General features: G+C 32.8%; 1 protein-coding gene across 5 annotated transcripts in view; it reads right to left on the minus strand.

Moving 5' to 3' along the window:
* DYNC2H1 (dynein cytoplasmic 2 heavy chain 1) overlaps positions 1-23,531 on the minus strand; it is a 354,596-nt gene that overhangs the window by 267,875 nt on the left and 63,190 nt on the right. For 4 of the 5 annotated variants that reach the window (XM_031653015.1, XM_031653012.1, XM_031653013.1 and 1 more), the window contains 13 exons: positions 23,070-23,334; positions 21,657-21,864; positions 19,046-19,175; positions 15,678-15,833; positions 14,209-14,468; positions 13,084-13,330; positions 12,024-12,175; positions 10,850-10,994; positions 9,029-9,131; positions 8,370-8,537; positions 2,222-2,352; positions 810-1,058; positions 202-310 (listed from right to left, as the gene is read on the minus strand). In XM_031653015.1, the coding sequence (XP_031508875.1) occupies positions 202-310; positions 810-1,058; positions 2,222-2,352; positions 8,370-8,537; positions 9,029-9,131; positions 10,850-10,994; positions 12,024-12,175; positions 13,084-13,330; positions 14,209-14,468; positions 15,678-15,833; positions 19,046-19,175; positions 21,657-21,864; positions 23,070-23,334 (2,323 nt within the window). The remainder of the gene's footprint in view (positions 1-201; positions 311-809; positions 1,059-2,221; positions 2,353-8,369; positions 8,538-9,028; positions 9,132-10,849; positions 10,995-12,023; positions 12,176-13,083; positions 13,331-14,208; positions 14,469-15,677; positions 15,834-19,045; positions 19,176-21,656; positions 21,865-23,069; positions 23,335-23,531) is intronic. The other variant, XM_031653014.1, reaches the window with a different exon arrangement.

A 23,531-nucleotide genomic window follows, 5' to 3' on the forward strand; every position in this document is an offset into this window, starting at 1 on the left:
TTTTTATGTCTTAAATTATTGATTTTATAAAAATGGAGTCTCTCAATTTTCCTGCCATGAGCATGTTTAACACCATGTCTCCTAAGTAAGAACTATGCCAAACGTTCTCCAAAACAAAGTAAATTTTGCACAAGATAATTTTACTTGGATAATTTTTATGCCATTATTTTCATTTTCTTTGAAAAGAAACTAGTCACTTGCCAGAGGATAAAAGGCTATTGATCATCTCCAAAAACGTAGGATGTACAAACTGGTAATCCTCAAGAAGTAAAACTACCTGTTGTGCTTCAATTCCTGCAAGATGCAGCACCTGCAAAATAAGAAAATACTTTTTAGTGCCCTTTACGTATTTTTGGTGCAGTTAAAAATTAACATTTTGTATGTAAAGTATGCCAGTATCGTGTGTTTATTTATTCATTTATTTCTATTTCAGTAATTAAAAATCAAACTTTAGCCATATAATTTGGAAAGTAAATCCAACCCCTAAGCAAATACTAATTATTTTACAAACAAGTAGATCATTTTTATCTCTACCCACACATTTCCTGTGTAAATGCCATCCTTCTGTTTATCATTCATGTCTGTCTAACATCCTACAACCTGGAGTATCTGGGTCCTAGAAATTCTAATAGTATTCTCTTTCCTGTCTATAGATAAAAATATAATTTTCTAATAAGCATGGAAAAAATAATCTAAATTAAAATAAAGACTATGTTGTATAACAGAGAATTAAAGGTCTTTAAAGATGTTTCGAATAATAACCAATGTAATTTAAAACCAAATAAAGCAAAAGAGAGTGGGCAACTCACATGTTTGAGATCATTTTTGAACTGCTTCAGTTCATATCCTCTGGAAATCTTTGGAGAAAACAGGACCGCTCCATGCATGTGACTGACTAAAGAAGTGATGGTCCGACGACCTACACCACTGCGTCCTGCTAATAGAAGTGAACCTCCAGGGAAACTCAGCACTCTATCTATCCTAGACATATACTCCAAGACTTCGTGGAAGAGTAAAATGTCTAAATTCTGGTTATCTCGTCCATAATGAATAAGACCCTTTGAAAAAAATCAGAATATTTTATAGTTAACGTAAGCCCTAACTACAAAATACAAATATTACTTATCTAGGTTAAATATTATATTTTTGATACATTCAAGAAAAAAGGTGAAGTGACTACATATCATCTCACACTCAATATTTTATAAATCCAGAAATCCTGGATAAATAAATTGGCACTCTCTAAGGAAAAACTCACGTCAAACAAGTTCAAGGGTCCGTGAAAATCAGTTAGTTTTGGTCACTACTACACTAGTAAAAAGCAGCATGAGATAGCAGGTTAATTATAGAACTTTAAAATTGCTCAAATTTTATTAGTTGTTATGAATCAGTGTGCATAGACCATGAAAAAAATCCCCACACTCTAGAAACCTAGTGCCTAAAAAATCTTTTGTGAATGTTTGTTCTTTCGCATTGCTTGGGAATGAATCAAAAGCTAACACAGGTACCATACTCTGCCAGGGACCACCTGATAAAGTGCAAGAAGGGAGAAAGGAAAATTAGACTTTACATACTTAACAACTTTCAATGCTTCAAAACTTTGCAACACCCATTCCAGGTGAATCAGTTTACCAGATCATGAAAAAACGTTTCCTGATATAAAATCCACACTAACATTCAATATAAATATTAATTTTTAAAGCAATCATTTGCAATACTGTTTCTTCTTCTTGATTATAACTAAACTTTAAAAGAGAAAGAAACTCTCTAGGATAGTGCTACTCAAAGTTTCAGTGGACCAACAGCATCAACATCATCTGGGAGCCTGTTAGACATCTAGACTGTCTGGGTCACCTAGTGAATCTGACACTTAAGAGGATGAGACCCAGGAATCTGCATATTTTCTAATCTCTACATGACTCTAATGATCTCTAAAGTTTGACAACTACTGCTCCAGAGTAATTTCCTGATTAACATTAAACCTCATTAATACTTCCAACATACCTTTGCCCAAAATGTATCTTAGCAATTTTACACATATCTATGTAAGTACATGTGCATCTCGTTACACCTGCCATGATGGACTAGATTTCAAAAGATAAGAACCAGTTTTGCCTGTTCTACAATCTATCATATTCATGCCCTCAAAATCTTTATAATAAATATTTTTAAAAGACTATAATGACCAAATCCCAGTTCCAATTCATGATTCATATTATACCTTTTTAATAACATCCTTGAGATCAGTAGAGTTTAGTTTTCCAAGTGGTTTTCCATGTGGAGGTAATGGTTGTCCTGGGGCTGCCCTTGCTCCTGAATTATGCCGAGCTCCCCATGTAACATAGAAACTATCTGTAGAAATAAACGATATTTTTGTTTTATATGCATTACTCGTAATGAGACTTCAACAAATACATTGCTTACTAAACAATTTTTAAGTTAATTAATCCAAATAAGATCATCTCCAGAAGGGCAAAGGCAAAATACTTTAAAGGGTACATTGTCAGGTCAATAAAACCAGGTGAAATACAATGACTGAGTCAGGCAAGGTGGCCCACACCTATAATACCAGCATTTTCAGAGGCCAAGGCAGGAGGATCACTTCAGCCCAGAAGGTCAAGGCCAGCTTAGACAACATAGCAAGACTCCATCTCTATAAAAAATTTAAAAATTAGCCAGGTGTGGTGGCATGCACCTGTGGTCCCACCTACTTGGGAAGCTAAGGCAGGAGGATCACTTGAGCCCAGGAGTTTAAGGCTGCCATGGCCATGATTGCACCACTGCATGGGCAACAGAGTGAGATTTACCTCAAAACAATAAATAAATAGAAAAGAAATACAAAGAACTTCGATTTCAATATCAAACTCTACCTGAAAAGAGATGAATGGTACCACGAGTCTATATTCTGTCCCCTCAATTCTTTCTCCTGAAATGAACTGAAAAGAAAGGTTTCCTTCTACCTTTCTCCTACTACTCCCCGCTGTCTACTCTCAGTTTGTCCCATTTTCCTTCTTCTTCTTCAGAATCTACATAAAATTTGTAAGTTAAAAATAGTTCACATAAAATTAGCAAATAAAACAATCTCAAAACTCTCCTTGAGAAAGGACATGGATGTATTAATACCAAAAAGAACCCTAATGCTTAAAAAAAAACTAACCAAATTTTAATCAGAAAACAAAAATCCCCCAAACTTCCCTTAAATCCACCTATAGCAGGGTTCCTGTTACCATACAAGGAAAGTCTATTCACCATTCTATTGAACTTTTTCCTTCCCAACTCTTCCGAGAGACTGTTCCACCAACCATTCTTGTCACATGCTCGGTTCTACATTCCCCTAAAATAACAACCTTACCTTCCCTAGACCCAAGCTACTTCAGGTTCTCCCTACTTTCACCATCACATTTTTTACATTATTTTCTATCTGTACAGGCTACTATACTAAAACTCTTATTTGAGAAAAATAATACAGTCACAATCTCCAAATTTAAATCTTCTTTGCAATCATTATCCCAACATGACCTTTGTGCACCTCTTCTTTTGCACTTGCATCTATATAACCCTACTTATCACACCACAACTACCAGTCCTTTTCAGTTTTCTGCTTTATTCCTTCTATACTGATATTCCCTGGGGTCCAATTTCAGTCTTCTAATCTTTTAATTCTAAAAATTCTCCCCGAATCATTTAATCCTTTTTGTCAGTTAAATTATCAACTATTTATACACCAAAAACTCACCTACTACTTATCTTTAGGCAAAACTCCTATGTTCTAGGCTAGTCCCGTATTTCCAGTTGCTTAACAGACATATAATTCATGCATTCACTCACTAAATACTTACCTGTTGAGTGCATGTTGTTTAAACAAGGTACTCTCTGCCTAAGTATTGCGTAAGACAAACATGATTCCTACCCTCATAGATGATCAACTCTATGTAGATTTCCAAAAGACACGAAAAGGGATTGCAAACATTCAAGCACATGTACAAAACTGAACTATTATCCTCACATCTCATCATTTCTCACTTGGACTATTGCAGTAGCCTCTTACCTTGTATCCCTGCTATCAGTTTCTGCCCCCTCAAGTACATCTTCACTAGTACTAGGGTAACACATACAAAAACAAAACCTGATTGTGCCACACCACCGCAATATCACATATAGCTTTCCACTTCCTAAAACAAAACACCAAACTCCTAATGATGGCCTCTACAATCTGGCTTCACTGATTGCTTGAATCTTCTACCTCTCTCTGCACTATATACTCTAGTTTTCTCGAGCCTCTGTTTCTTTGCACATTGCTTTTCCCTTGTCTGGAATATCCTTCACTTACTATATTCATCCTTTAAAACACAGTTTGAGCACTTCCAATTGTTTTAACAAATTTAAAACTTAGGTATAGGTTAGGTATAAATTTAACATAACATGTATAATACTTGAATGCTAAAAACTATACAACACCGATGAAAGAAAGCAAAGATCTAAATAAATAGAGGGATTAGATAAATGGAGAAAATGGGAAGACTCAACAGAGAAAAGATGTCAATTCTCCCCAAACCAATATACAGATTTAAGCAATTCCTATCAGAATCTCAGCAACATTGTTTATACATTCATAAAATATTATTCTAAGATCTATATGAAAAGACAAAGAAACAGAAATAGCTAAAACAATTTTGAGAAAGAAGTCTAAAGTAGGAGGAATCAGTCTAAACCAGTTTCACAACTTATATAGTAGCTAATCAAGACAGTGTGGTACTGGCAGAAGGACAGATACATAAATCAATGGAGAATCCAGAAATAGACCCATGTTACCAAATTTTGACAAAACTGCAAAATCTATTCAGGCAGAAAGATAGCCTTCTCAACAAATGATGCTGGAGCAAATAAACATCCACAGGCAGAAAAATAAACCCTGACCTAAGTCTCATTCCCTATACAGAAATTGACTCACAATGGACCACTGACTCAAATGTAAAGCATAAAACTATAAACTTTTAGGGAAAACATAGGAGAAAATCTTCAGGATCTACAACTAGACAGACTCCTTAAACTTGACATCAACACATCCTTATGATGAAAAATGATAGGTTAGGCTTCACAAAATTATATAAAAACTTTTTATCTGTGAAAGACCCTGTTAAGGGGATGAAGAGACAAGCCTATTGAGAGGGAGAATACATTTGCAAACCATGTATCCAATAAAGGACTGGTATCTCTAATATATACATATTCTCAAAACTCAACAGTAACAAACCAATTGCTGGCTGCAGTGGCTCACGCCTATAATCCCAGCACTTTGGAAGGCCGAGGCAGGCGGATCATCTGAGGTCAGGAGTTCAAAACCAGCCTACCCAACATGATGAAACCGCATCTCCACTAAAAATACAAAATGTAGCTGGGCGTGGTTGTGCATGCCTGTAATCCCAGCTACTTGGGAGGCTGAGGCAGAAGAATCGCTTGAGCCCGGGAGGTGGAGTTTGCAGTGAGCAGAGGCTGCACCACCGCACTCTAGCCTGGGAAACAGCGAGACTCTGCATCAAAAAAAAAAAAAAAAAAAAAAATTCCGATTAGAAAATGGATAAAAGACATGAAGACATTCTACCAAAGAGGACATACAGACAGCAAATATTACACAAAAAGATGTTCAACTTCACTAGCTATTAGCAAAATGCAAATTAAAGCCACCATGACATATATACGCTTACATGAATGGCTAAAATACAAAATAGTAACACCATCAAATGCTGGCAATGATGAGGAACAATACCTCTATAAAAAACAGCCTCTTCGTTGCTTAAAAAACTAAGCATGCGAGTACCACACAACCCTGCAATTGCATTCCTGATCATTTATTCCAGAAAAACGAAAATCTATGCTCACACAACAACCTGTACAAGAATATTCACAGCAGCTTCATTCCTAATAGCCAAAAACTGAAAACAACCCAGATGTCTCTCAATAGATAAAGGGTTAAAGAAATGGTGGTGTATTCATATGACGGAATAAAAAGCAATAAAAAGAAATGAACTATCAAAACAAAACAATCGGCATGTATCTCCAGAGAAATAGGTTGAGTCAAGATAACTTTCTTGAAATCACAAAATTAAAGAAACAACAGATTAGTAGTTTCCAGGAGATACGACAGAAGTGAGTATGGCTACAAAAGGGTAACATTATAGATCCTGTGGTGATGTAACTGTTCTGTATCTAAACTGTATTAATGTCAATATCCTGGCTGTGATGCTGTGCTATAATTTGGCCAGATACTACCATTGAGGGAAACCAGGTAAAAGGTAGATGTGTTCTCTCTGTATTAATATTTATAACTGCATGTGACTCTGTAATTATCTCAAAAATAAAAAATTGAATTTAAAAAATTTTACTCCCACTGCTTCAATTGACCAGCCTTAAAAAACGGTTCCAAGTAACTTCCTCAAAGCAGAATTATTCTCCACCTCTTCTAGAACCCTACTATCCAGCATTTATCTCAAACATATTCAGAAAAGTTATATTAATTATAAAACGTTCTATACTCCACTGTAATTATCATTTTAACCATCTACTTCCACAAACATTTGTGGTATCTAATCACACTAGCAATAGTTATCATTGTAAGCAAAGATTTTTATATCTGTTTCTGTCATTAGATTACAATCTTCTTAAGGATAAGAATGTAGCTAGTTTATTTTTACGCCTCCAAGATTAAATTTTTCTTAATAAGCTAATCTTTCAATATGTGAAAATCCTATATGACTAGATCTAACATATGTCAAACCTGTATTTTTTAAAAAGAAAACTCGACTGGTGTGGTGGCTTACACCTGTAATCCCAGTACTTTGGGAGACCAAGGTGGGCACATCACCTGAGGTTGGGAGTTCGAGACCAGCCTGACCAACATGGAGAAGCCCCATCTCTACTAAAAAATACACAAAATTAGTTGGGAATGGTGGCACATGCCTGTAATACCAGCTACTCAGGAGGCTGAGGCAGGAAAATCACTTGAACCCGGGAGGCGGAGGGTGCAGTGGGCTGAGATCGGGCTATTGCACTCCAGACTGGGCAACAAGAATGAAACTCTGTCTCAAAAAAAAAGAAAAAAGAAAACCCTTCACTGAAGAGAAAAATACCAAAAAAAAAGACATTTTATTTATTGAGTCTTACATAGGAGACTCTGAAAGATACCAATCTTTTCAGAAGATTCAGACACCGAATTAGGTGCCAATACTATCTTATGCCCAAAGGATTTGCCACTTTCTTTGCAAAAAGAGACCCTACTGACTCAATTTTCAGACAGAGAAAGACGGCACCATTTAAGAACCTAAGCCTCTCCACACTAAGCCATGCAAGCTACAACTTGTAATGACATAAACCATCACTCTAAGTCAAGCAAATTCTGAACTATTAATATGATCAGACTTCTCTTAGCATTTCATCCTTCTTGAAGTTTCTCTTGAACCCATTTCCTGATTCAAAAACTCAGGAGCACCTAGAAAATTCTTTCTGTCAATTTAAACATATTTCCCACCTTCAAAGTTCCCTTTAGGATAGGTACTCATGGATCTTAGGCCAATATCAAATCTAGAAATGTACAATATACCAAATGTATATGTTGGTGCAGAAGTAACTGTGGTTTTGCCATTAAAAGTAATTGTAGAAAATATATTTATTATATAAAATATTTTTGAAGCCTAGCTTTATCCTCTGAAAAACTAAGCACATTTTGTGGCCTGACAGCAGTTTTATTAGGAAATATTTCCATATTGCAACCTTCTTTTAACAAAAGACCCTCTCACAAGGATGACTTGCATATTACATACATTACTCCCACAGTAGTTTTCAAAATGCAAATTGGTTATTAAACAGTAATCATTGCAAATGCAACACAGCAGCTTTGACTGAATGGTATTATGCTTTCTTTACAATAACAATAGATGAAGATAGTAACAAGCATATGTAAGTTCTACGCTAATGACATTATAGGTAGTGACAGGAATAAGAATGGCCATTGCTCTTAGGCAAAAGGTCATTACAATCAAATATGAATTTTCCCAATGATCTTCATGTTTTATATACATGTAACTGTTTTTCAAAAAAGAACTTTTATTAAAATAATCTTGCATTGCCAATGTAAAACAGTATGGCCTGAACTCCTTTTTTCTAAGAAAAAAAATTACTGCCATTATATTTTGTTTAAAACATGATTACTGAAATCCAGGAAAAAAGACTGAAGAGTACCTTATGGAAAAAATAATATTAAAATTATTCAAAGTGTTTATTTGTTTGGACCTATAAAATCATGCTATGTGTAAGAAAAATATTTCTAAACTCCTTGTAACAGTTATATATTTGCATAAGCTCTATTACATTACCTGACATATTGTCTAATACGTCTGAGCCCCAATCTCCTTGAAACACTGATGTTAAAATGATGTCAAATAAATGAAGTTCCTTTGCACCAACAATTTTGTCACGAAATAAGCGCCGCGCTTCATATGCTACAATTTCTAACACGTAATCTAGTGGATGGTTTGAGGATCCTAGAAAAGGAAAAATTTTATTTAATTGTAATATAATGATTTTTAAATAATCTGTTTAACATAATATTAGAAAGAAATAGCAGGCATCTACATACCGTAATTTTGGCATCAGATAAACGGAAGAAAGGAAAAAAAGTTAAAATTCATTTTGTTAATAACTTGGTATATGTTTGTGATTACTTAAAGGTAACATTAAATACTATCATCTCTAGTTGTTCAATAAAAACAATTCCAGAAAGCATACTAAATACACTTTGCCTCAAATATAATGATTTCATTTTTCCCAAAAGGAAGTTTTAATAATGACAATCATATATAGTTTGGAAGAAGAAATATAACAATTTTAATAATAATATTTCTATTTAATAATATAATTTGTGATATAATACTCATTTATCTATTACAAATACAATCTACAGAATAAATGTGCATGCGCACACACACACACACACACACACACACACACACAGATAAACACCAGCAAAACTCACCTCCTTCTAAATCATATCTAAATAAGCCAAGAACCCATTGGGTAAGAATGCAAGGAGTAAAGAAATAGTGACTATAATCATCAACTGTAAATTTAGCTCGCACCTGAAAAAGAAAATACAGTAAACAATCTTCCTACTGTCTTAAATATATAATCATGTTATAAATTTGTCAGTCTCCTTAGACTCAGAGGAATACTAATTTCTACCTGTAGATGGAACTGGATTTCAATATAATTGACTTCATTATCTTTATATTTTATGCACTTAAAAACATTATTCTGGCCAGGCGCAGGGGCTCATGCCTGTAATCCCAGCACTTTCAGAGGCTGAGGCGGGCAGATCACGAGGTCAGGAATTCAAGACCAGCCTGGCCAAGATGGTGAAAGCCCGTCTCTACTAAAAATACAAAAATTGGCCAGGTGTGGTGGCACACGCTTATAGTCGCAGCTACTCGGGAGGCTAAGGCAGAAGAATCACTTGAACCAAGGAGGTGGAGGTTGCAGTGAGCTGAGATCGTGCCACTGCACTCCAACCTGGGCAACAAAGCGAGACTTCGTCTCCAAAAAAAAAAAAAATCTATATACATACACACACACACACACACACACACACACACATATTCTAAGCAGGGTTCATAGACTTCAACAGATGGCCATAAAAAAAAAAAAAAAGGCTAAAAAGCCCTGCTGAACATGAGAATTCAATAAAAACAAATCTAACCTTTAAATATGATGGTAGCAATTCCAAAGTACTCGCAGGTCTAGGTAAGACCCATTTTTTAATGCTGGGAACCATTAAAACAATTTATGTTCAAGAAGTCACTGAACAAATCAAAGTATCTCTCTTCAATATACAACCAACCAGCAAAAAGCCTGTCCCTTCCTCTCTATGGACAGAGCCATTACTCTTATTCTGATCTTGATTACCTAACATCTTTATTTTTTTTTAAAAAAGGAATTTCTTGCTTTCAAACTTATCTATCCTCACTTCTACTCCAATATTATAAAAAGCATCTTCCATAAACATGTCCATAACTTGTACATGTTATTCCCTTTATCTAAGAAGACATTCTTTCACCTCCAGCTACTTGGTGAATTTCTATTAATTTTTCAAAACTCAGATCAAACTTTACCTCCTCCTTAACAACTACCGCATACAACAAAGTTATTTACTCCTCCTCTGTGCTATCTCTGTAAGTTAGACATACTGTTACTGCTACATTTATTACACTGTATTAATCGTTTATTTATATGACTCAGTCCCTCATTGGACTGTGAACTTTCAGTAAAAAGAAACTAAGTCATCTTTACATCCCTAGGACTACCACTGGCAAGAAAAGGTGCTCAACAAATGTTTTGTGCATCCTCAATGCCTACTTTCAACTATCTTCCCCATTTTATCTAGGGAGAATACTTTAGACATTTCCTCCCAGTCAGGAAGAAAAAAAGAAACATCAAAGACTACTACTGGCCGGTTTGAAGCCTGGAAGACACAAACTGATAGAAGTCAGGAAGAAGATCTGTTTTGGGAAAGCAGATAAACTCAATTCTAAATATGCTAAATTTGAGCTGACAGCAGAATAACCATCTACCACAAATTCATTCATTCAACAAACATTGGGTGCCTATTAGAAATTGTGCCATGGATACAACAGCGAATAAGGCACACACAGCACCTGTCTTCATAGAGTTACTCTCTACTAGAAAAGTCTAATAAACAGGAAAGTAAAGCCTGGGTATCGACACAGAGGTCAGAATTAAAAGTAGACCTTTAGGAATGATACTAATAGACATGAAAGGTACAATTTAGATGCATATCTACCTGTTCATACACTTGTACCATAGATCCTGCTAAAAGATTAATTTTTGATGAAGAACCCCAAATAGAATGATTCTTCAGATTTTTATGTAGAACTGGTTCCAAATATGCTCCATAAATCGTTTGTAACTGCTCTCTTTCTGGGTAACTAAAAAAAAGGGGCATATAAGAAGAAAGCTGAAATAAATCAATATTTCAAATTAATATTTCAATGTTAAGTTACAGCAGTGATTTTCAAACTGTGCTGCTCTGAGACCTACATATCTCCAAAGCTTACCCAGGGGCTAAGACTAGGCTCATTGCCCCTATCCATTCTCATTTCAACCAAATTATATCCTGAAATATCCATTGTCAACTACCAGAAGGTGTTAGAGAATGCCCAAGAAATTATGTTAAAACATAATTGTTTACAAAACACTGATCTTTAGAAAAGACCAAAAGGAAATTTTTCCTTTGAAAAGCATTTTTGAATTATACAAGGCCTGTACACAGGGCATTAACCCACCTCAGAACCATAAAACTAATACAACAAATAAAATCAACCCCTTTCTACCACACCAAAATATATTTCAGTATGGTTTAACTGGCAGCAGGAACATTTCTAGAAAAAAAAAGTTAATTGATGGAGTACAATTAGCACGAAAGTATACACATAAGGTTTTGTCATATTCAAATATTTGTAATATAATATAATGTATATTAAATATAAACAGAGGAGATACTGCCATAGTCTCTGTAACAATTACGGACCATGGAGATGATTAGCAGTGATGCCACCAGCCATTAAAATGACCTAATTCTCCCTTGTTCAGATTCAAATTCTCTTTTTGTTATCTTCATAAATTTGATAGTATTTTTGTTTTATGAACTGCATAAAATATTTAAATCTAAAATCCACCATTCAGATTCCTGAGACTGACATTTTGGAACACAGACTACATAAAATAGTCTTGTTTTATTTCCTGTTATACGTCTCATAAATAAGATACTTTGATTAAAGTTTATATCATCTTAAATTATTGCCTATATTTTGAGAAGGAGAGGAAAAAATATCAGAGCTTAACTTTGACCATTTTTATATTCTAAATTTTAAAGTATTACTATAATACTTTTAATAAAATTCAATTATATGATATCTTCCCAAATAAAAAAAAATTTGAAACACAAAGATACATACTCTATAGAACAAAGACGAACAATGGAAGTAAATCTGGTAGTAAGTTTATGTCTTCCCAGTCTTCCTCCAGCTGACATAGAAGCCACAATTTGAATATTTTCTAGACCGACCCATTCCAAATTTTCATCATAAAATCCTTGATATGTCAATACCTATTTGAAAATAAATATACTTTAAACATTTTATACCTAAGATTTCCTAATCATGATAAAGGATATTTTTGCCTAAAGTTTCAATTGTTTCTAAATGCAATCATTATCTACCTAACTCAAGAATTTAAGATTAAAAGGTATCTGAAATTATTATATCACTGAAAAAAATACTGTTCAAATCTCTGTGTTCTATGAATGTTAGCTAAATTATCCTAGTGTTTAAAATGCTTTTCTCTCTAATAAACACTAAAATCCAATTATATTATAAATCGAGTAGCAATTAGCCTAGAAAATGAAAGTATCAGGAAAAATATGAGAGAAAATGTGTTTTTTTCTGTAAATATTTTATCATATTCTGCAGTTACATAATAAGCCTAAATTTGGACCTATATCATAATAAACTCTAAGAATTTAAAGTTTCCAATGTGATGTAAATAACATAAAGAAAAAATATATTCCACACTGATTCAGGATATGTGATCTCAAATCCTTATACAGGCAAAAATGGAGAATAATGGGTTAAAGCAGCCAGAAAAAAAACATGACCAAGTCTAACCGCTGTCAGAAAAATGCATACTTTAAACCATGAAGCAAAAATTTCTCCAGCTCCACTACCAGGTCCAGCTTTTGTTTTCCTCCTTGTTTTAGGAACAAAAGACAAGTAATAGATGTAGAGTGAAGGTTGTTTCTATTCTCCCTGTCATGTATCATCTTGACATAATATAACTTCTAAAGAAAGGAAAATCATAGAAGAACTGGAACAAGACTGAAATATTTCAGGAGTTTAATTTCCATGACAAATGCTAGACAAAACTGGCCCCAAATGAAGAATGCATATTTTCTAAGAAAAGTGAATGAAATTAAATTGTTTCCAATTAGATTAAAATACTTCAAGCAATACGACTTACCTGTTGTAGGAAAGCTACCAAAGTACTGGTCCCCCATTTATCAAGTTTGGGTAGGTTGATATCTTTTAAGTACAGAACAAGTCTTTCACAGTCTTTTGGTCTGTATACACGACCAGTATTAGTACTGATTACCATACAAGTCTGGCTCAGTTTCTGCAGGAGATGTCGAGAAGTGGTTTGTGCGCTACAATGAACTGTAGCAATTTGAGTGGATCGGAGTTGTGAAAATGCATACCTGAGCAGCATCCTACGAAAAATGCATGACATCTGACTTTGATAAAAATGCAATCAACAAAGTACATTTTATACTCAATAAGAAATGTCTGAATCATAAATATTTCAGTTTCTAAAATGTGTATAATGATAGGGAAAATGGTAAATATAGATATGGCTTCCATAACTATCAAAGTAACTTTCTAACCTTTAGACTATTTTCTAGTCTAAATAACATAAATTCATGTTTTAAGGCATTGTGAGGACTGTTTTCAGCCAAAAAAAAATCAAAGTTCTCAGAATTAATCTAGTTTGATAAAGTATATATTAAATATACCAACCCTGTTTCCCCACAGTTGAAGGAAAGATTTTAAGTTCTATGAGTTTAAAAAAAAAATTACTATGATTTTATACAATTTTTGAAATTACTACTCCCCCACTAGAAATATGAAAATAATAAACCATGTTTCCTTTATTTCAGGAGACTATGCTCCATATGCACTAAAACTAGGCTGAATTCCACTGAATTAAAAGCAACTTTTACATAGAAATCTAACTACGAATTTAAAATTTTATAACTAAAGCAAATGGTATGTGAGTATAGCTAAGGTATTCTTTTTCTTTTTTTTCTTTTTTTTCTTTTTTTTTTTTTTGCTGTATTATATGGATGGATTATTTTTAAGAGTATCTTCTCAGATTGCTGTCTTTCCAGTAGAAATCACATAATCTGGCAAAGAAAAGGACACACTATTCCCCACAGTTCTTATTTTTACAAGTAATGAAAAGAAAATGAATCTTCCATGAAAATGTAAATGCTACTTTAACCAAAAGAAACATAACAAAAGCCATTAAATCAATTAGGGGTGGCAGGAGTAAATCCACAACATATACCTTTGCCAATATTTTTCTTACCCTTTGCCACATCCTTCTGGTCCTACCAGAATAAAGGGCTGTTTAGTATCAGAACTTAACCATGGTTTGAAATAATCTAGACTTCGTTGCATGTCAGGAGTCTGAATGACTGGAAGAGTTAAGCCATTACTGAAATCATCAGCAGTCAAGTTTTCTGGCTTCTTAAGCGCATATGTTGCTAACCGACCTCTGGTAGAGTCATAGTAGGTATCCATTGGTTTGTGAAAGTCTGGAGGAGATTCTCGTGCCCAGTGAAAAACCTTAAGAGGAAAAAATTGTGATAAGTTTTCACATACTCCAGAGTGTGTGACATTCTTGGGATATATTCCAAGATATTCTTGGGATATATTCCAAGTAAATATCCCAAAAGTAAATCATCTTAGTTCCAAGAAAAGTTTATATACACTATACCCATTTTATCATTAATGTAACATTTTATCTCAAATTTTTTTATCTAAATGATCATTTGTGCAAGTAAATTAAAGTATATATAGGAGACAATGACTTACTGGATATTTATTTATACATTAAGGTATAAATTTACTCCATTTTAATGGAGTTCTTATTAACATTAAATCACAAATTACAGAATGCAGAAATCGTAAAGTCCTTCATTTCTACCATATTCTGGTACTGTCCATTACAGTGTCACTACCACTGCTCTCCACCTGCTATTCTTCTTTTTAATACTGAAAACTGTTATCTATGCAGATATAAAGCAGAGTTAGCCCTTAATGCTACTCTTCAACACATTTATTCTGAACTTTGACAAGAGAGTATGTGCTTAAAAGCAGCATATAGTATGGCACTGAGTGGTAACAATGAAAAGCATCTGGCAACAGAGGCAACAGGACAGTCACAGAAAGGGAAACGGAATAGAGAAAGCAGTAGGTGACACCAACAAAGAAGCAGCAAAATGAGAAAAAAGACTGAAACATAATGTTAGAGCCAGCCCAAAGGAGTAAATGTCCAGTAATCTCAGTAGAGGCCAAAAGGAAAAAAATCCCTTATTATTTAGAATTCAGCTTTATAAACAACTAGGCTGTAATACAACTTTAACATATATTAAAGAAAATATTTATTAATAATTAATTCATCCTAGTATTCCTAATTCCTAAAACTGCTCTGGTTAAAAGGATGACAAAAACTAAACTATTCTAACATTTTAAATGAGTGAAATAAGTATTAATATAGATAAGTAGGTTCAAAAATGTCTAACTTAAAGATATGGTCCAAACTTTAATTTATGAAACATTATTTTATAAAATGTTAAGAATATCATCAAACATCATAAAATAACTCAAAGGAGAAAATATATATACACACATATAAATACATTATTGCTCAACTGAATAATTTCAAATTTTAAACGTTCCATATCTTATAGTTACAAATTATTGTATTTTGGCAGGTAAGAGTTAATGAAAAGTTAAAGTTTTGACTAAATATAGGCTATAAATATGCATTACCTCTTTGGTAAATTCCAAACGTGATTTCATATTCAGATTTCCACCAAGTCCCCTTATGAGATTAATAATAAATTCGTCATGATCTCTGCAACCATGTAGATGTGACAAACCATTCATCACAGTCCCAACCAAACTTGTTTCTACCACATAGTCGTTCTGTTGATTAAAATCCATGATACAGACAGATAAAAGGCAAAGATTAACCAGTAAACACAGAACCTTACAGACTGATGTTCACACATCTTTTCAATAACCATTTTTAAACTCACTCCACTATTCAAACGGTAGAAAGTTTGGATTTCATTTAATTTTTGTATATACTTTGAAAATAAAAAGTAATCATGAAAGTACAATTGTGTATTTCTAGCTATCAGTGCTACAGTCCTCAAATAGATACATGGTTTATTTACTTCCTAAACCTGAAGAATATTTTTTAAAAAAGGTAAGTTAGTGAGCATTGTTCCAAAAAGAATAGATGTTCATTTCCTCTTTCTGATAAAAAGAAAACAAGAGGCAAGAGCTAGATTGATGGCACCAGAAAAGAAAGGTTAGAAAAAGCAGACATAAATGAAAAACTATATGAGCTTTCTCTGAGAGAATTTTTAAATAGAACTTCTGGACTTAAGTGCTGTGTAGATGGTTTGATCTGTAGGCCCCTCTGGGGCACCTGGTTAAAGAAAAAAATGGCTCTCAGTCTTTCCATAAATATTTACTGAGAACCAATCATGCATTAGGATCTGTATGTGGTGCTAGGTTTATTTTTGTTTTGTTTTGTTAAAAGCTGGAATAAACAGAGTCCCTGTCTTCATGGAGCTCAAGCATAGTACAGGAAATGGTTAACAAATTGTGGTAAGAGCTACAGGGCAGCAGTACAGAATATTGTCAGAAACAGTAACTCAGATTGATGGCTCACGGCTTCTTTAAAAACAGGTGACATTTAAGCTAAGACTGAAGGCTAAGCTTTTGCAGAGAATATAGCACATGCAAAGAAAAACATCACAGTTAAGGAACTAAAAGAAGTTATGCCTAAGTAAGCAAAGAAACAGTGTTTAAGTCAGAGAAATAGGCAAGAACCAGAGTGCAGAATTTATCAGACATGGTAAGGAGTAAAAACTTTATTTGCCTTGTCTTTAATGTGTTTTTTATAATAGAGTAAAATGACCCAGTTTATATTTTAAAAGGATCCCTCTGCTTAAAAAATAAATATTTTTGGAAGAAAGAAGAAATGGGAGGAAGAGCAGGAAGAAAGGAGAAGAAACAAAGAAATCTAGATAGACTCATGCTAAGAGTTCCAGATTTTAAAGGTGAGATAAAGGAAACGTACATATTTTCTTCTATATTTTCTTATTTGCTGAATTCATAAAAGAAAGCAAAGATTTACCCCATAGGCTGAAGAAGAGAAAGAAAAAGGAAGAAAGCAAAGTTCTAGTTATAAATACAATTTATAGAGAATTCATTGTAGTATACCTCAGAACCTGTGCATGGTGAACAAAATACAGGATAAAAAGAAAAGAACCCTTAACACTTTAAATAAAACAAACAAACAAACAGCGATATGACCTCAAAACATAAGCCATTTTTCTTTCCTAACCGAATCTTTGGTATTCACTCTATTATTTAATAATCTTATCGTGTTGTCATTTCTACAGTCACAAACCCCTATATATACATAAATACATTCCATCTAATATGATACTCCTATTCTAACATTCACATATCTATGAACAGATTACCTCAAAGTGTCTGCATTGGAAAGCTTTGTTAGGCTCTGAATGTTTTATACTAATGAAATAACATATCTAATGAAAAGGTGTCACGATGCAGGCATCAGGTATATAATTAAGCACAATACTATCACTCATTTGCTATCTCTTAACATTATACTTGGTTCTGGGGACACAATGAAGAGTGTGATAAGCTTGGTCCTTGCCTTCAAGGTGCTTAAAGTTTAATGTGAGCAGACAATTATAATACAGTTGGTAGATGCTGTATGTTGCTACAGAAGCACAAAGGAGGAGACAGCTCAGTCAGACTAGCAGCTAATGGGAGTGTTCCCTTTCCTAGGCCTCCAGGAAAATCTACCTCACTTGCATCACTTCCTCACAAATCTCTATTCCTCCATTTTCATTCTTACAAAGTTAGGAAAGAAAAAGGTTGAGAAAACCAAAACAAACCATCATTTCTCTATATCTTGTTCAATCCCAAAGTATTGACCTCTAAATCAAGTTCAGATTCACAATCAGGTACTTTCAAAAAACTCACTGCTATTTATACCCTCTTTTTTGTATATGTTTTCATTTTTCATAAAAGCAATGGCATAAACATGTAGAATATCTGAACACCTTCCATGGTCTTCTTTGCATGCTAAACTTTTTTCACATTTCAAATTCAAAATCAAATGTGATCTCCTTTTAAACCTCTTCTAAATGACAGGAATATTCTTTTCATCCTGCTGAATTGTGATTATCTGTTTGCATGTCATTTTCCTCCATTAGATAAACCCTTCTCAAGGAAAGGAATTATCTTGTTAATCTTCACCTCTCAAAGTCCCTCTTGTATTATGCTTCGCATATGTTAGATGTTCAATGTTTTCTTTAAATATAAATTGCAAATAATTCACCATCCCTTTTCTACTTTAGTGTTAACTTCATATTGTTTTTAACCTTATATATATCATACATGATATATACATATACCATATACATGCGATATATACATATACCACATACATGTAATATATACATATATCATGTACATGCGATATATACATATATATATCACATGATATATGTGATATATGGGATATATGGACCTACAGATCGCATCCATGTGGATATATGGACCTATAGATTGCATACATGTGGCTATATGGATCTATAGATCCATACATGTGAATATAGGGATATATAGATCGCATATATGTGGATACATGGATATATATCACATATAGGTATTTATTGGTATATATAGGTGTGTATATATAGGTGTACATATGTATATCAATACCTATATATCATATATACATATGTAATACATATAGGTATTTATTGGCATATCAGTAAAAAAGTGGCAGCAAGATGGTTTTTGCTAGTAAAAATTAGAAAGACATTCTAGTAATCAAGATTTTTAGGTAAGCAGTGTGAAGTATTATGAAAGAAGTAAAATGTTTTAAGACTAATACAATAAAAGGTTATGCTAAGAGATACAATAGTTATGCTAAGAGATATAGAGGAGTAACAGTGACAAAATCCACCTCTCACCTCACCCCCACATTCCAGCAGAGTTCTAGCACAAGGCAGTTAAAATAAGGATCACTCTTAATCATACTTCTCACCTCGATTAATTATGAAATATTATGGTTAATTTACCTGCTTTAAAACCCATTGTAAAGCCTTTTCAAAATAATCTCCAATCCAATTTTCAAGACTACTTCTATATTCGGCAGGCTGATTCCTCAACCAAGATTTTATCAGAGAATTAAGATCTGTCTCTTCATCACTGAAATGAATTAGACAAATAAAGTATTAGGAAGAAATTATCAATTTACCTTAAAATAAATTTCTGCTCCAATAAACATTATTCTACACGTATATTTTGTCTGCTAGCATACAACAGGTGGCTTTACTTTACTATGTGTATGTGTAAATAACAGTTATATCTGTGTGTATACACACAGATATAACATATAACACACAGATATAAATATACAAACACACATGCATATAGGTATATATACATATATGTCATTTTCTATAAAACAAATTTCATCTATTTTATTATAAATATAAACTAAGTAAGAATTATATATCTACACAACCTACTCTACATAGGCTCTACATAACCCAAAGTAGTCTAAACCATTCCCACTCAGAGTGGTCTGTTTGTTAGAAATGTAAAATCCCAAATCCCTCTCCAGACATACTAAAGCAAAAATCTTCATTTTAATAAGATCCCTCAATGATTCAAATGCACATTAGAGTTTAAAACGCACTGATCTAAACTGTAATACACATCTTTAGAAATATTTTTTCTCTATCCTACAAAAATCCAACTACCTAAATTCCCATGCCACTATTAAAATTTAAAGATCTTCCTAAAGCAAACTATAAATCCTTTAGCAAAGCACATCATTATCTGGGCAAAATCCAATTATTTCACCAAAATCCAATTGGTGAAATAATATTCACATCTTATTCAAAATTATACCTTACATAATTATAAAAAATTATAGTAAAAATAATTTATATTATTATAGAATTGACAAGAGCTCATGATTTTTGTCATTTATTCGTATCTTCTACCATTGTTTCATAGCAATTAACAAATGACACTGATGCCTTGAATCTCTGCTCTCACATTTTCTATCCAGTCTAATATGAAAAAAAAAAACTGAAACATCAAAGAGGATAACAATTAAATAACATTAGATTAGCCCAAAGTAAGCTCCTTCAGAATAAGAGTTTCTTACCAATGGTATTATCTCAATGTCTATGAGACTATATGTCTTGGTTTATCCAACACAACCCTGCTTCATACCAGCAGTCCCAGCATCATTAATAATAACATTCATTTCAGTATTAAAAGGTCCACATTTGGCCTATCACATAGCAAGTGCTCAACAAATATCTGTTAAAGGAATAAATGAAGCCTAAAACTAAGATATAAGCTGAACACATAGCAACAAAAAAGTTAATATGTATTTGTATTTTATATGAAATCATATACATTCATTATGCCTTTCACAATACCTGATTCACCAACGATTTTCAACTCCTCTACAGAAATATGTGGTCTTTTTTTCTGCTAAATATGTATAGTATTGTACTTACTGCTTAGTTCACTTATATTCCATCTTGTATAAATGTTGGTTTATTTTCCCTCCTCTATGTGCAAATATTTTCCAAAAACATTAGTTTTACTCCTTTCCAGCTCTCTCTCTCCTAAGGTGCATAGTTTAATACCATATATATAATATTTAACAAGTAGTTTAAAATTTAACCAAAAACTTACCTTTATTCTATTTTTCTCACAAGATTATAAGAACACAACTAATAAATACGATAAATTGTGTGTCAATGCTGCTATGAAAGTTGTAAACCCAAAATTATATTATCGTTTAATACCTCAAAATATCAATTGAAGTTTCTGGCTAATTTAAAGTAAATGTTTCCGACAATACTGTCAAAGAAGTAAGCAACTAAATAATTTCAAAACATGATTTGAACCAACTTTATTACATTGTCATGTGTCATACAACACCTAAAATGACTTTAAATAGTCCTAAAAAAATTAAACGCTATACAGGATGATAAATAACCAATTGGAAAAGTTAAATAAAAGTTTCTTACTTATGATATTACTAATTTTCAAAAATAAAATTGGTGCAAATATCCATGCTCTGGTATGTGACTATTTTACATGATATCTAAAATTGGTTTATTATTCATTGTCAGTCTTGAAGCCTCTTCCAAATATACTGAAGAAGAAAAAAATATTAAGTAAAGAGGTATTCAATTTGTAAAATGAAAAGACTGGGTCACAGGACCTACAAAACCTGAGTTAGCCCTAAAATTCTATGAATCTAAAATTAAATAGATTAAATTAATTAAATTCTATAATTAAAATATTGCTACTTAGCTTTAAATTATTAGCCTCTAGCTCATAATTAATATGTTCACTTCTCTGAACTCAATCAAAATACCTCAACAAAATAATGAGAACAAATTTTCTTGCTGTTTCATTTAAACAAAAATAATAATTATTTCATAATTGTGATATAACTAAAACTGCTAAAATAATTCAATTTTGTAATAAAACAGGAACTCTCTGAATTAATTAAAATCTAACAAAAAAGAAGTTAATCATAAATGGGAAAAATATTTATTCATTATTCACATCACACTTACTTTACTTAATATGAAGCCAGGATAATAAAAGAAGAATATTCTAATATAATGTATACAATAATCTATGGCTTACCTAAGAAAGATCATTCCCATTCTAGATATTGTGGCTGGTGAGGCACAACTTAAATCATGAGTTTCAAACACAAAGTTAACATTTGGGCCAAACTGAATCCTTTCTCCACTGGGCATAGTGAGTAGTCGATTGTCATCCAGAACAGAATTCAGAGACTCTATCCATTCAGGGTCAATATCACCATCACAGATTATCCATGAGCTGACATCTATATTCAAATCAAAACAGCAGAGATAAAATAAAAATAGATGCTGTGATAATAATTAAAAATAAGGACTAAATCAATTCTTAATTTTCATATGAATTTGTACTGTAAATATGCTGGAGAACACACAGGCAATCCTGGCTCAGCTGGCCAAAGACTCAGATATATATCATGTAATAATACTTTATCTATAAACATAAAAATAGGCAATTTCACTTAAAAAGATGCAAGGCTTAAGTATTTTTATTCCCACAAGATATTCTTCAGACTTGTGTCTTCTACTATGTCATGAGAATGTACAAAGGCTTGCTCTGTTGTATATCTTTTAGAAAATACAGAAAAATCCAATTTCCAGTGCCTTGCATGAGAAATAAAAAGTTCACCACTGTCAAATTTTCTTGACATATAAAAAGGTGACCTCAAAGGGGGAAAAGTAGTGACCAATTGTATACCTAGTCTTTCCAGGGTTAAACCTTTTTTTTCCATCTTTCCTAAAATGGGAGTGGTTAATACTATACTTGGACCTTTGAAACAATTCAAAGAGGAAAATTTCACTGATAAAAGTGTGAGAAATACATGAAGGTAATAACTGGCCTTTACTTAATGTGGTATTATATAGAAAAAGAAAAGACTACATTGAAAAATCCCTTCCAATGCTTTCACTTACTGCCTTAGAAAAATAATTATTAATTAAATTATAACCTGGCAAAAAGTAGGGAATCTCCTCTGATTCCAGCCAAAAATTCTCTTAAAAAACCAAGTCAACAAATTTAGACCAGGAAATCTGCAGTTTTACCACTTAAATTTTCAAAAGTATTCAAAACACTTTATTCAAACTAATGAGTTAATACTGTTCATACACATCAATTTTAACCCCATACAAAAATCTGTCATCTTGTTTATTTCTCAGGCATTAAAACATAAATGCAGTAAAGATTTTATAATCGTTCAGTAAATTAATCTAGTTGTGAATTACAATTCACCCAATTTACTCTAAGTTTCTACTATATTAAAAATAGTTACAGAGTTTAAATGAAAATGATAGCATTTCTTGGTCCCCTCCAAAGTAAAATATCAAACGTACACATTATAACTTAATTATGACTTTATGGTCATGTAGAAACCTTGATAAAGACAGAATTATAGACAAATTATATCATTATCTAAGAATTACTAAGTAAAACAAAGAAGTATACATAGAGACTAACCTTGAGGTTCCCGAACCACTTGACGAGCACTATTTGTCAAAACACCATCAGACCATTCTCTTGTGTCCATGTCAATATGGCCTAATAATTGATATCGAGGCATAGCTTTGGGATTCATAGTATATTGTTTCACTACTTTGCCAATTTTACAAAGTGCGGCCCTTAACATTCTCCAAAGCGTTGATTTTCCAGCACCACTTGGACCAACAATAACAACTCCCATCCTCTGGCATAACTGTTCATACAATTCTAAAGCCTTTTTGATCTAGTGGGAAAGAATTATGTTCTCATATGATTTACAATATCCAATGATACTTAGTTCTGCTTTTATTCTGTAACACTTGTTCTAATGTGTAAATTAAGCCTTTGATTTCTTCAGTGGAAGACATAGCCTAAAATGTAACAGAATACCTAAATAAATCTGAACATATTTACAATATAATCTTTAAATACTTCAATATT

This window comes from Papio anubis, chromosome 12, assembly GCF_008728515.1.
Source record: "Papio anubis isolate 15944 chromosome 12, Panubis1.0, whole genome shotgun sequence".
In the NCBI taxonomy this organism is placed as follows: domain Eukaryota; kingdom Metazoa; phylum Chordata; class Mammalia; order Primates; family Cercopithecidae; genus Papio; species Papio anubis.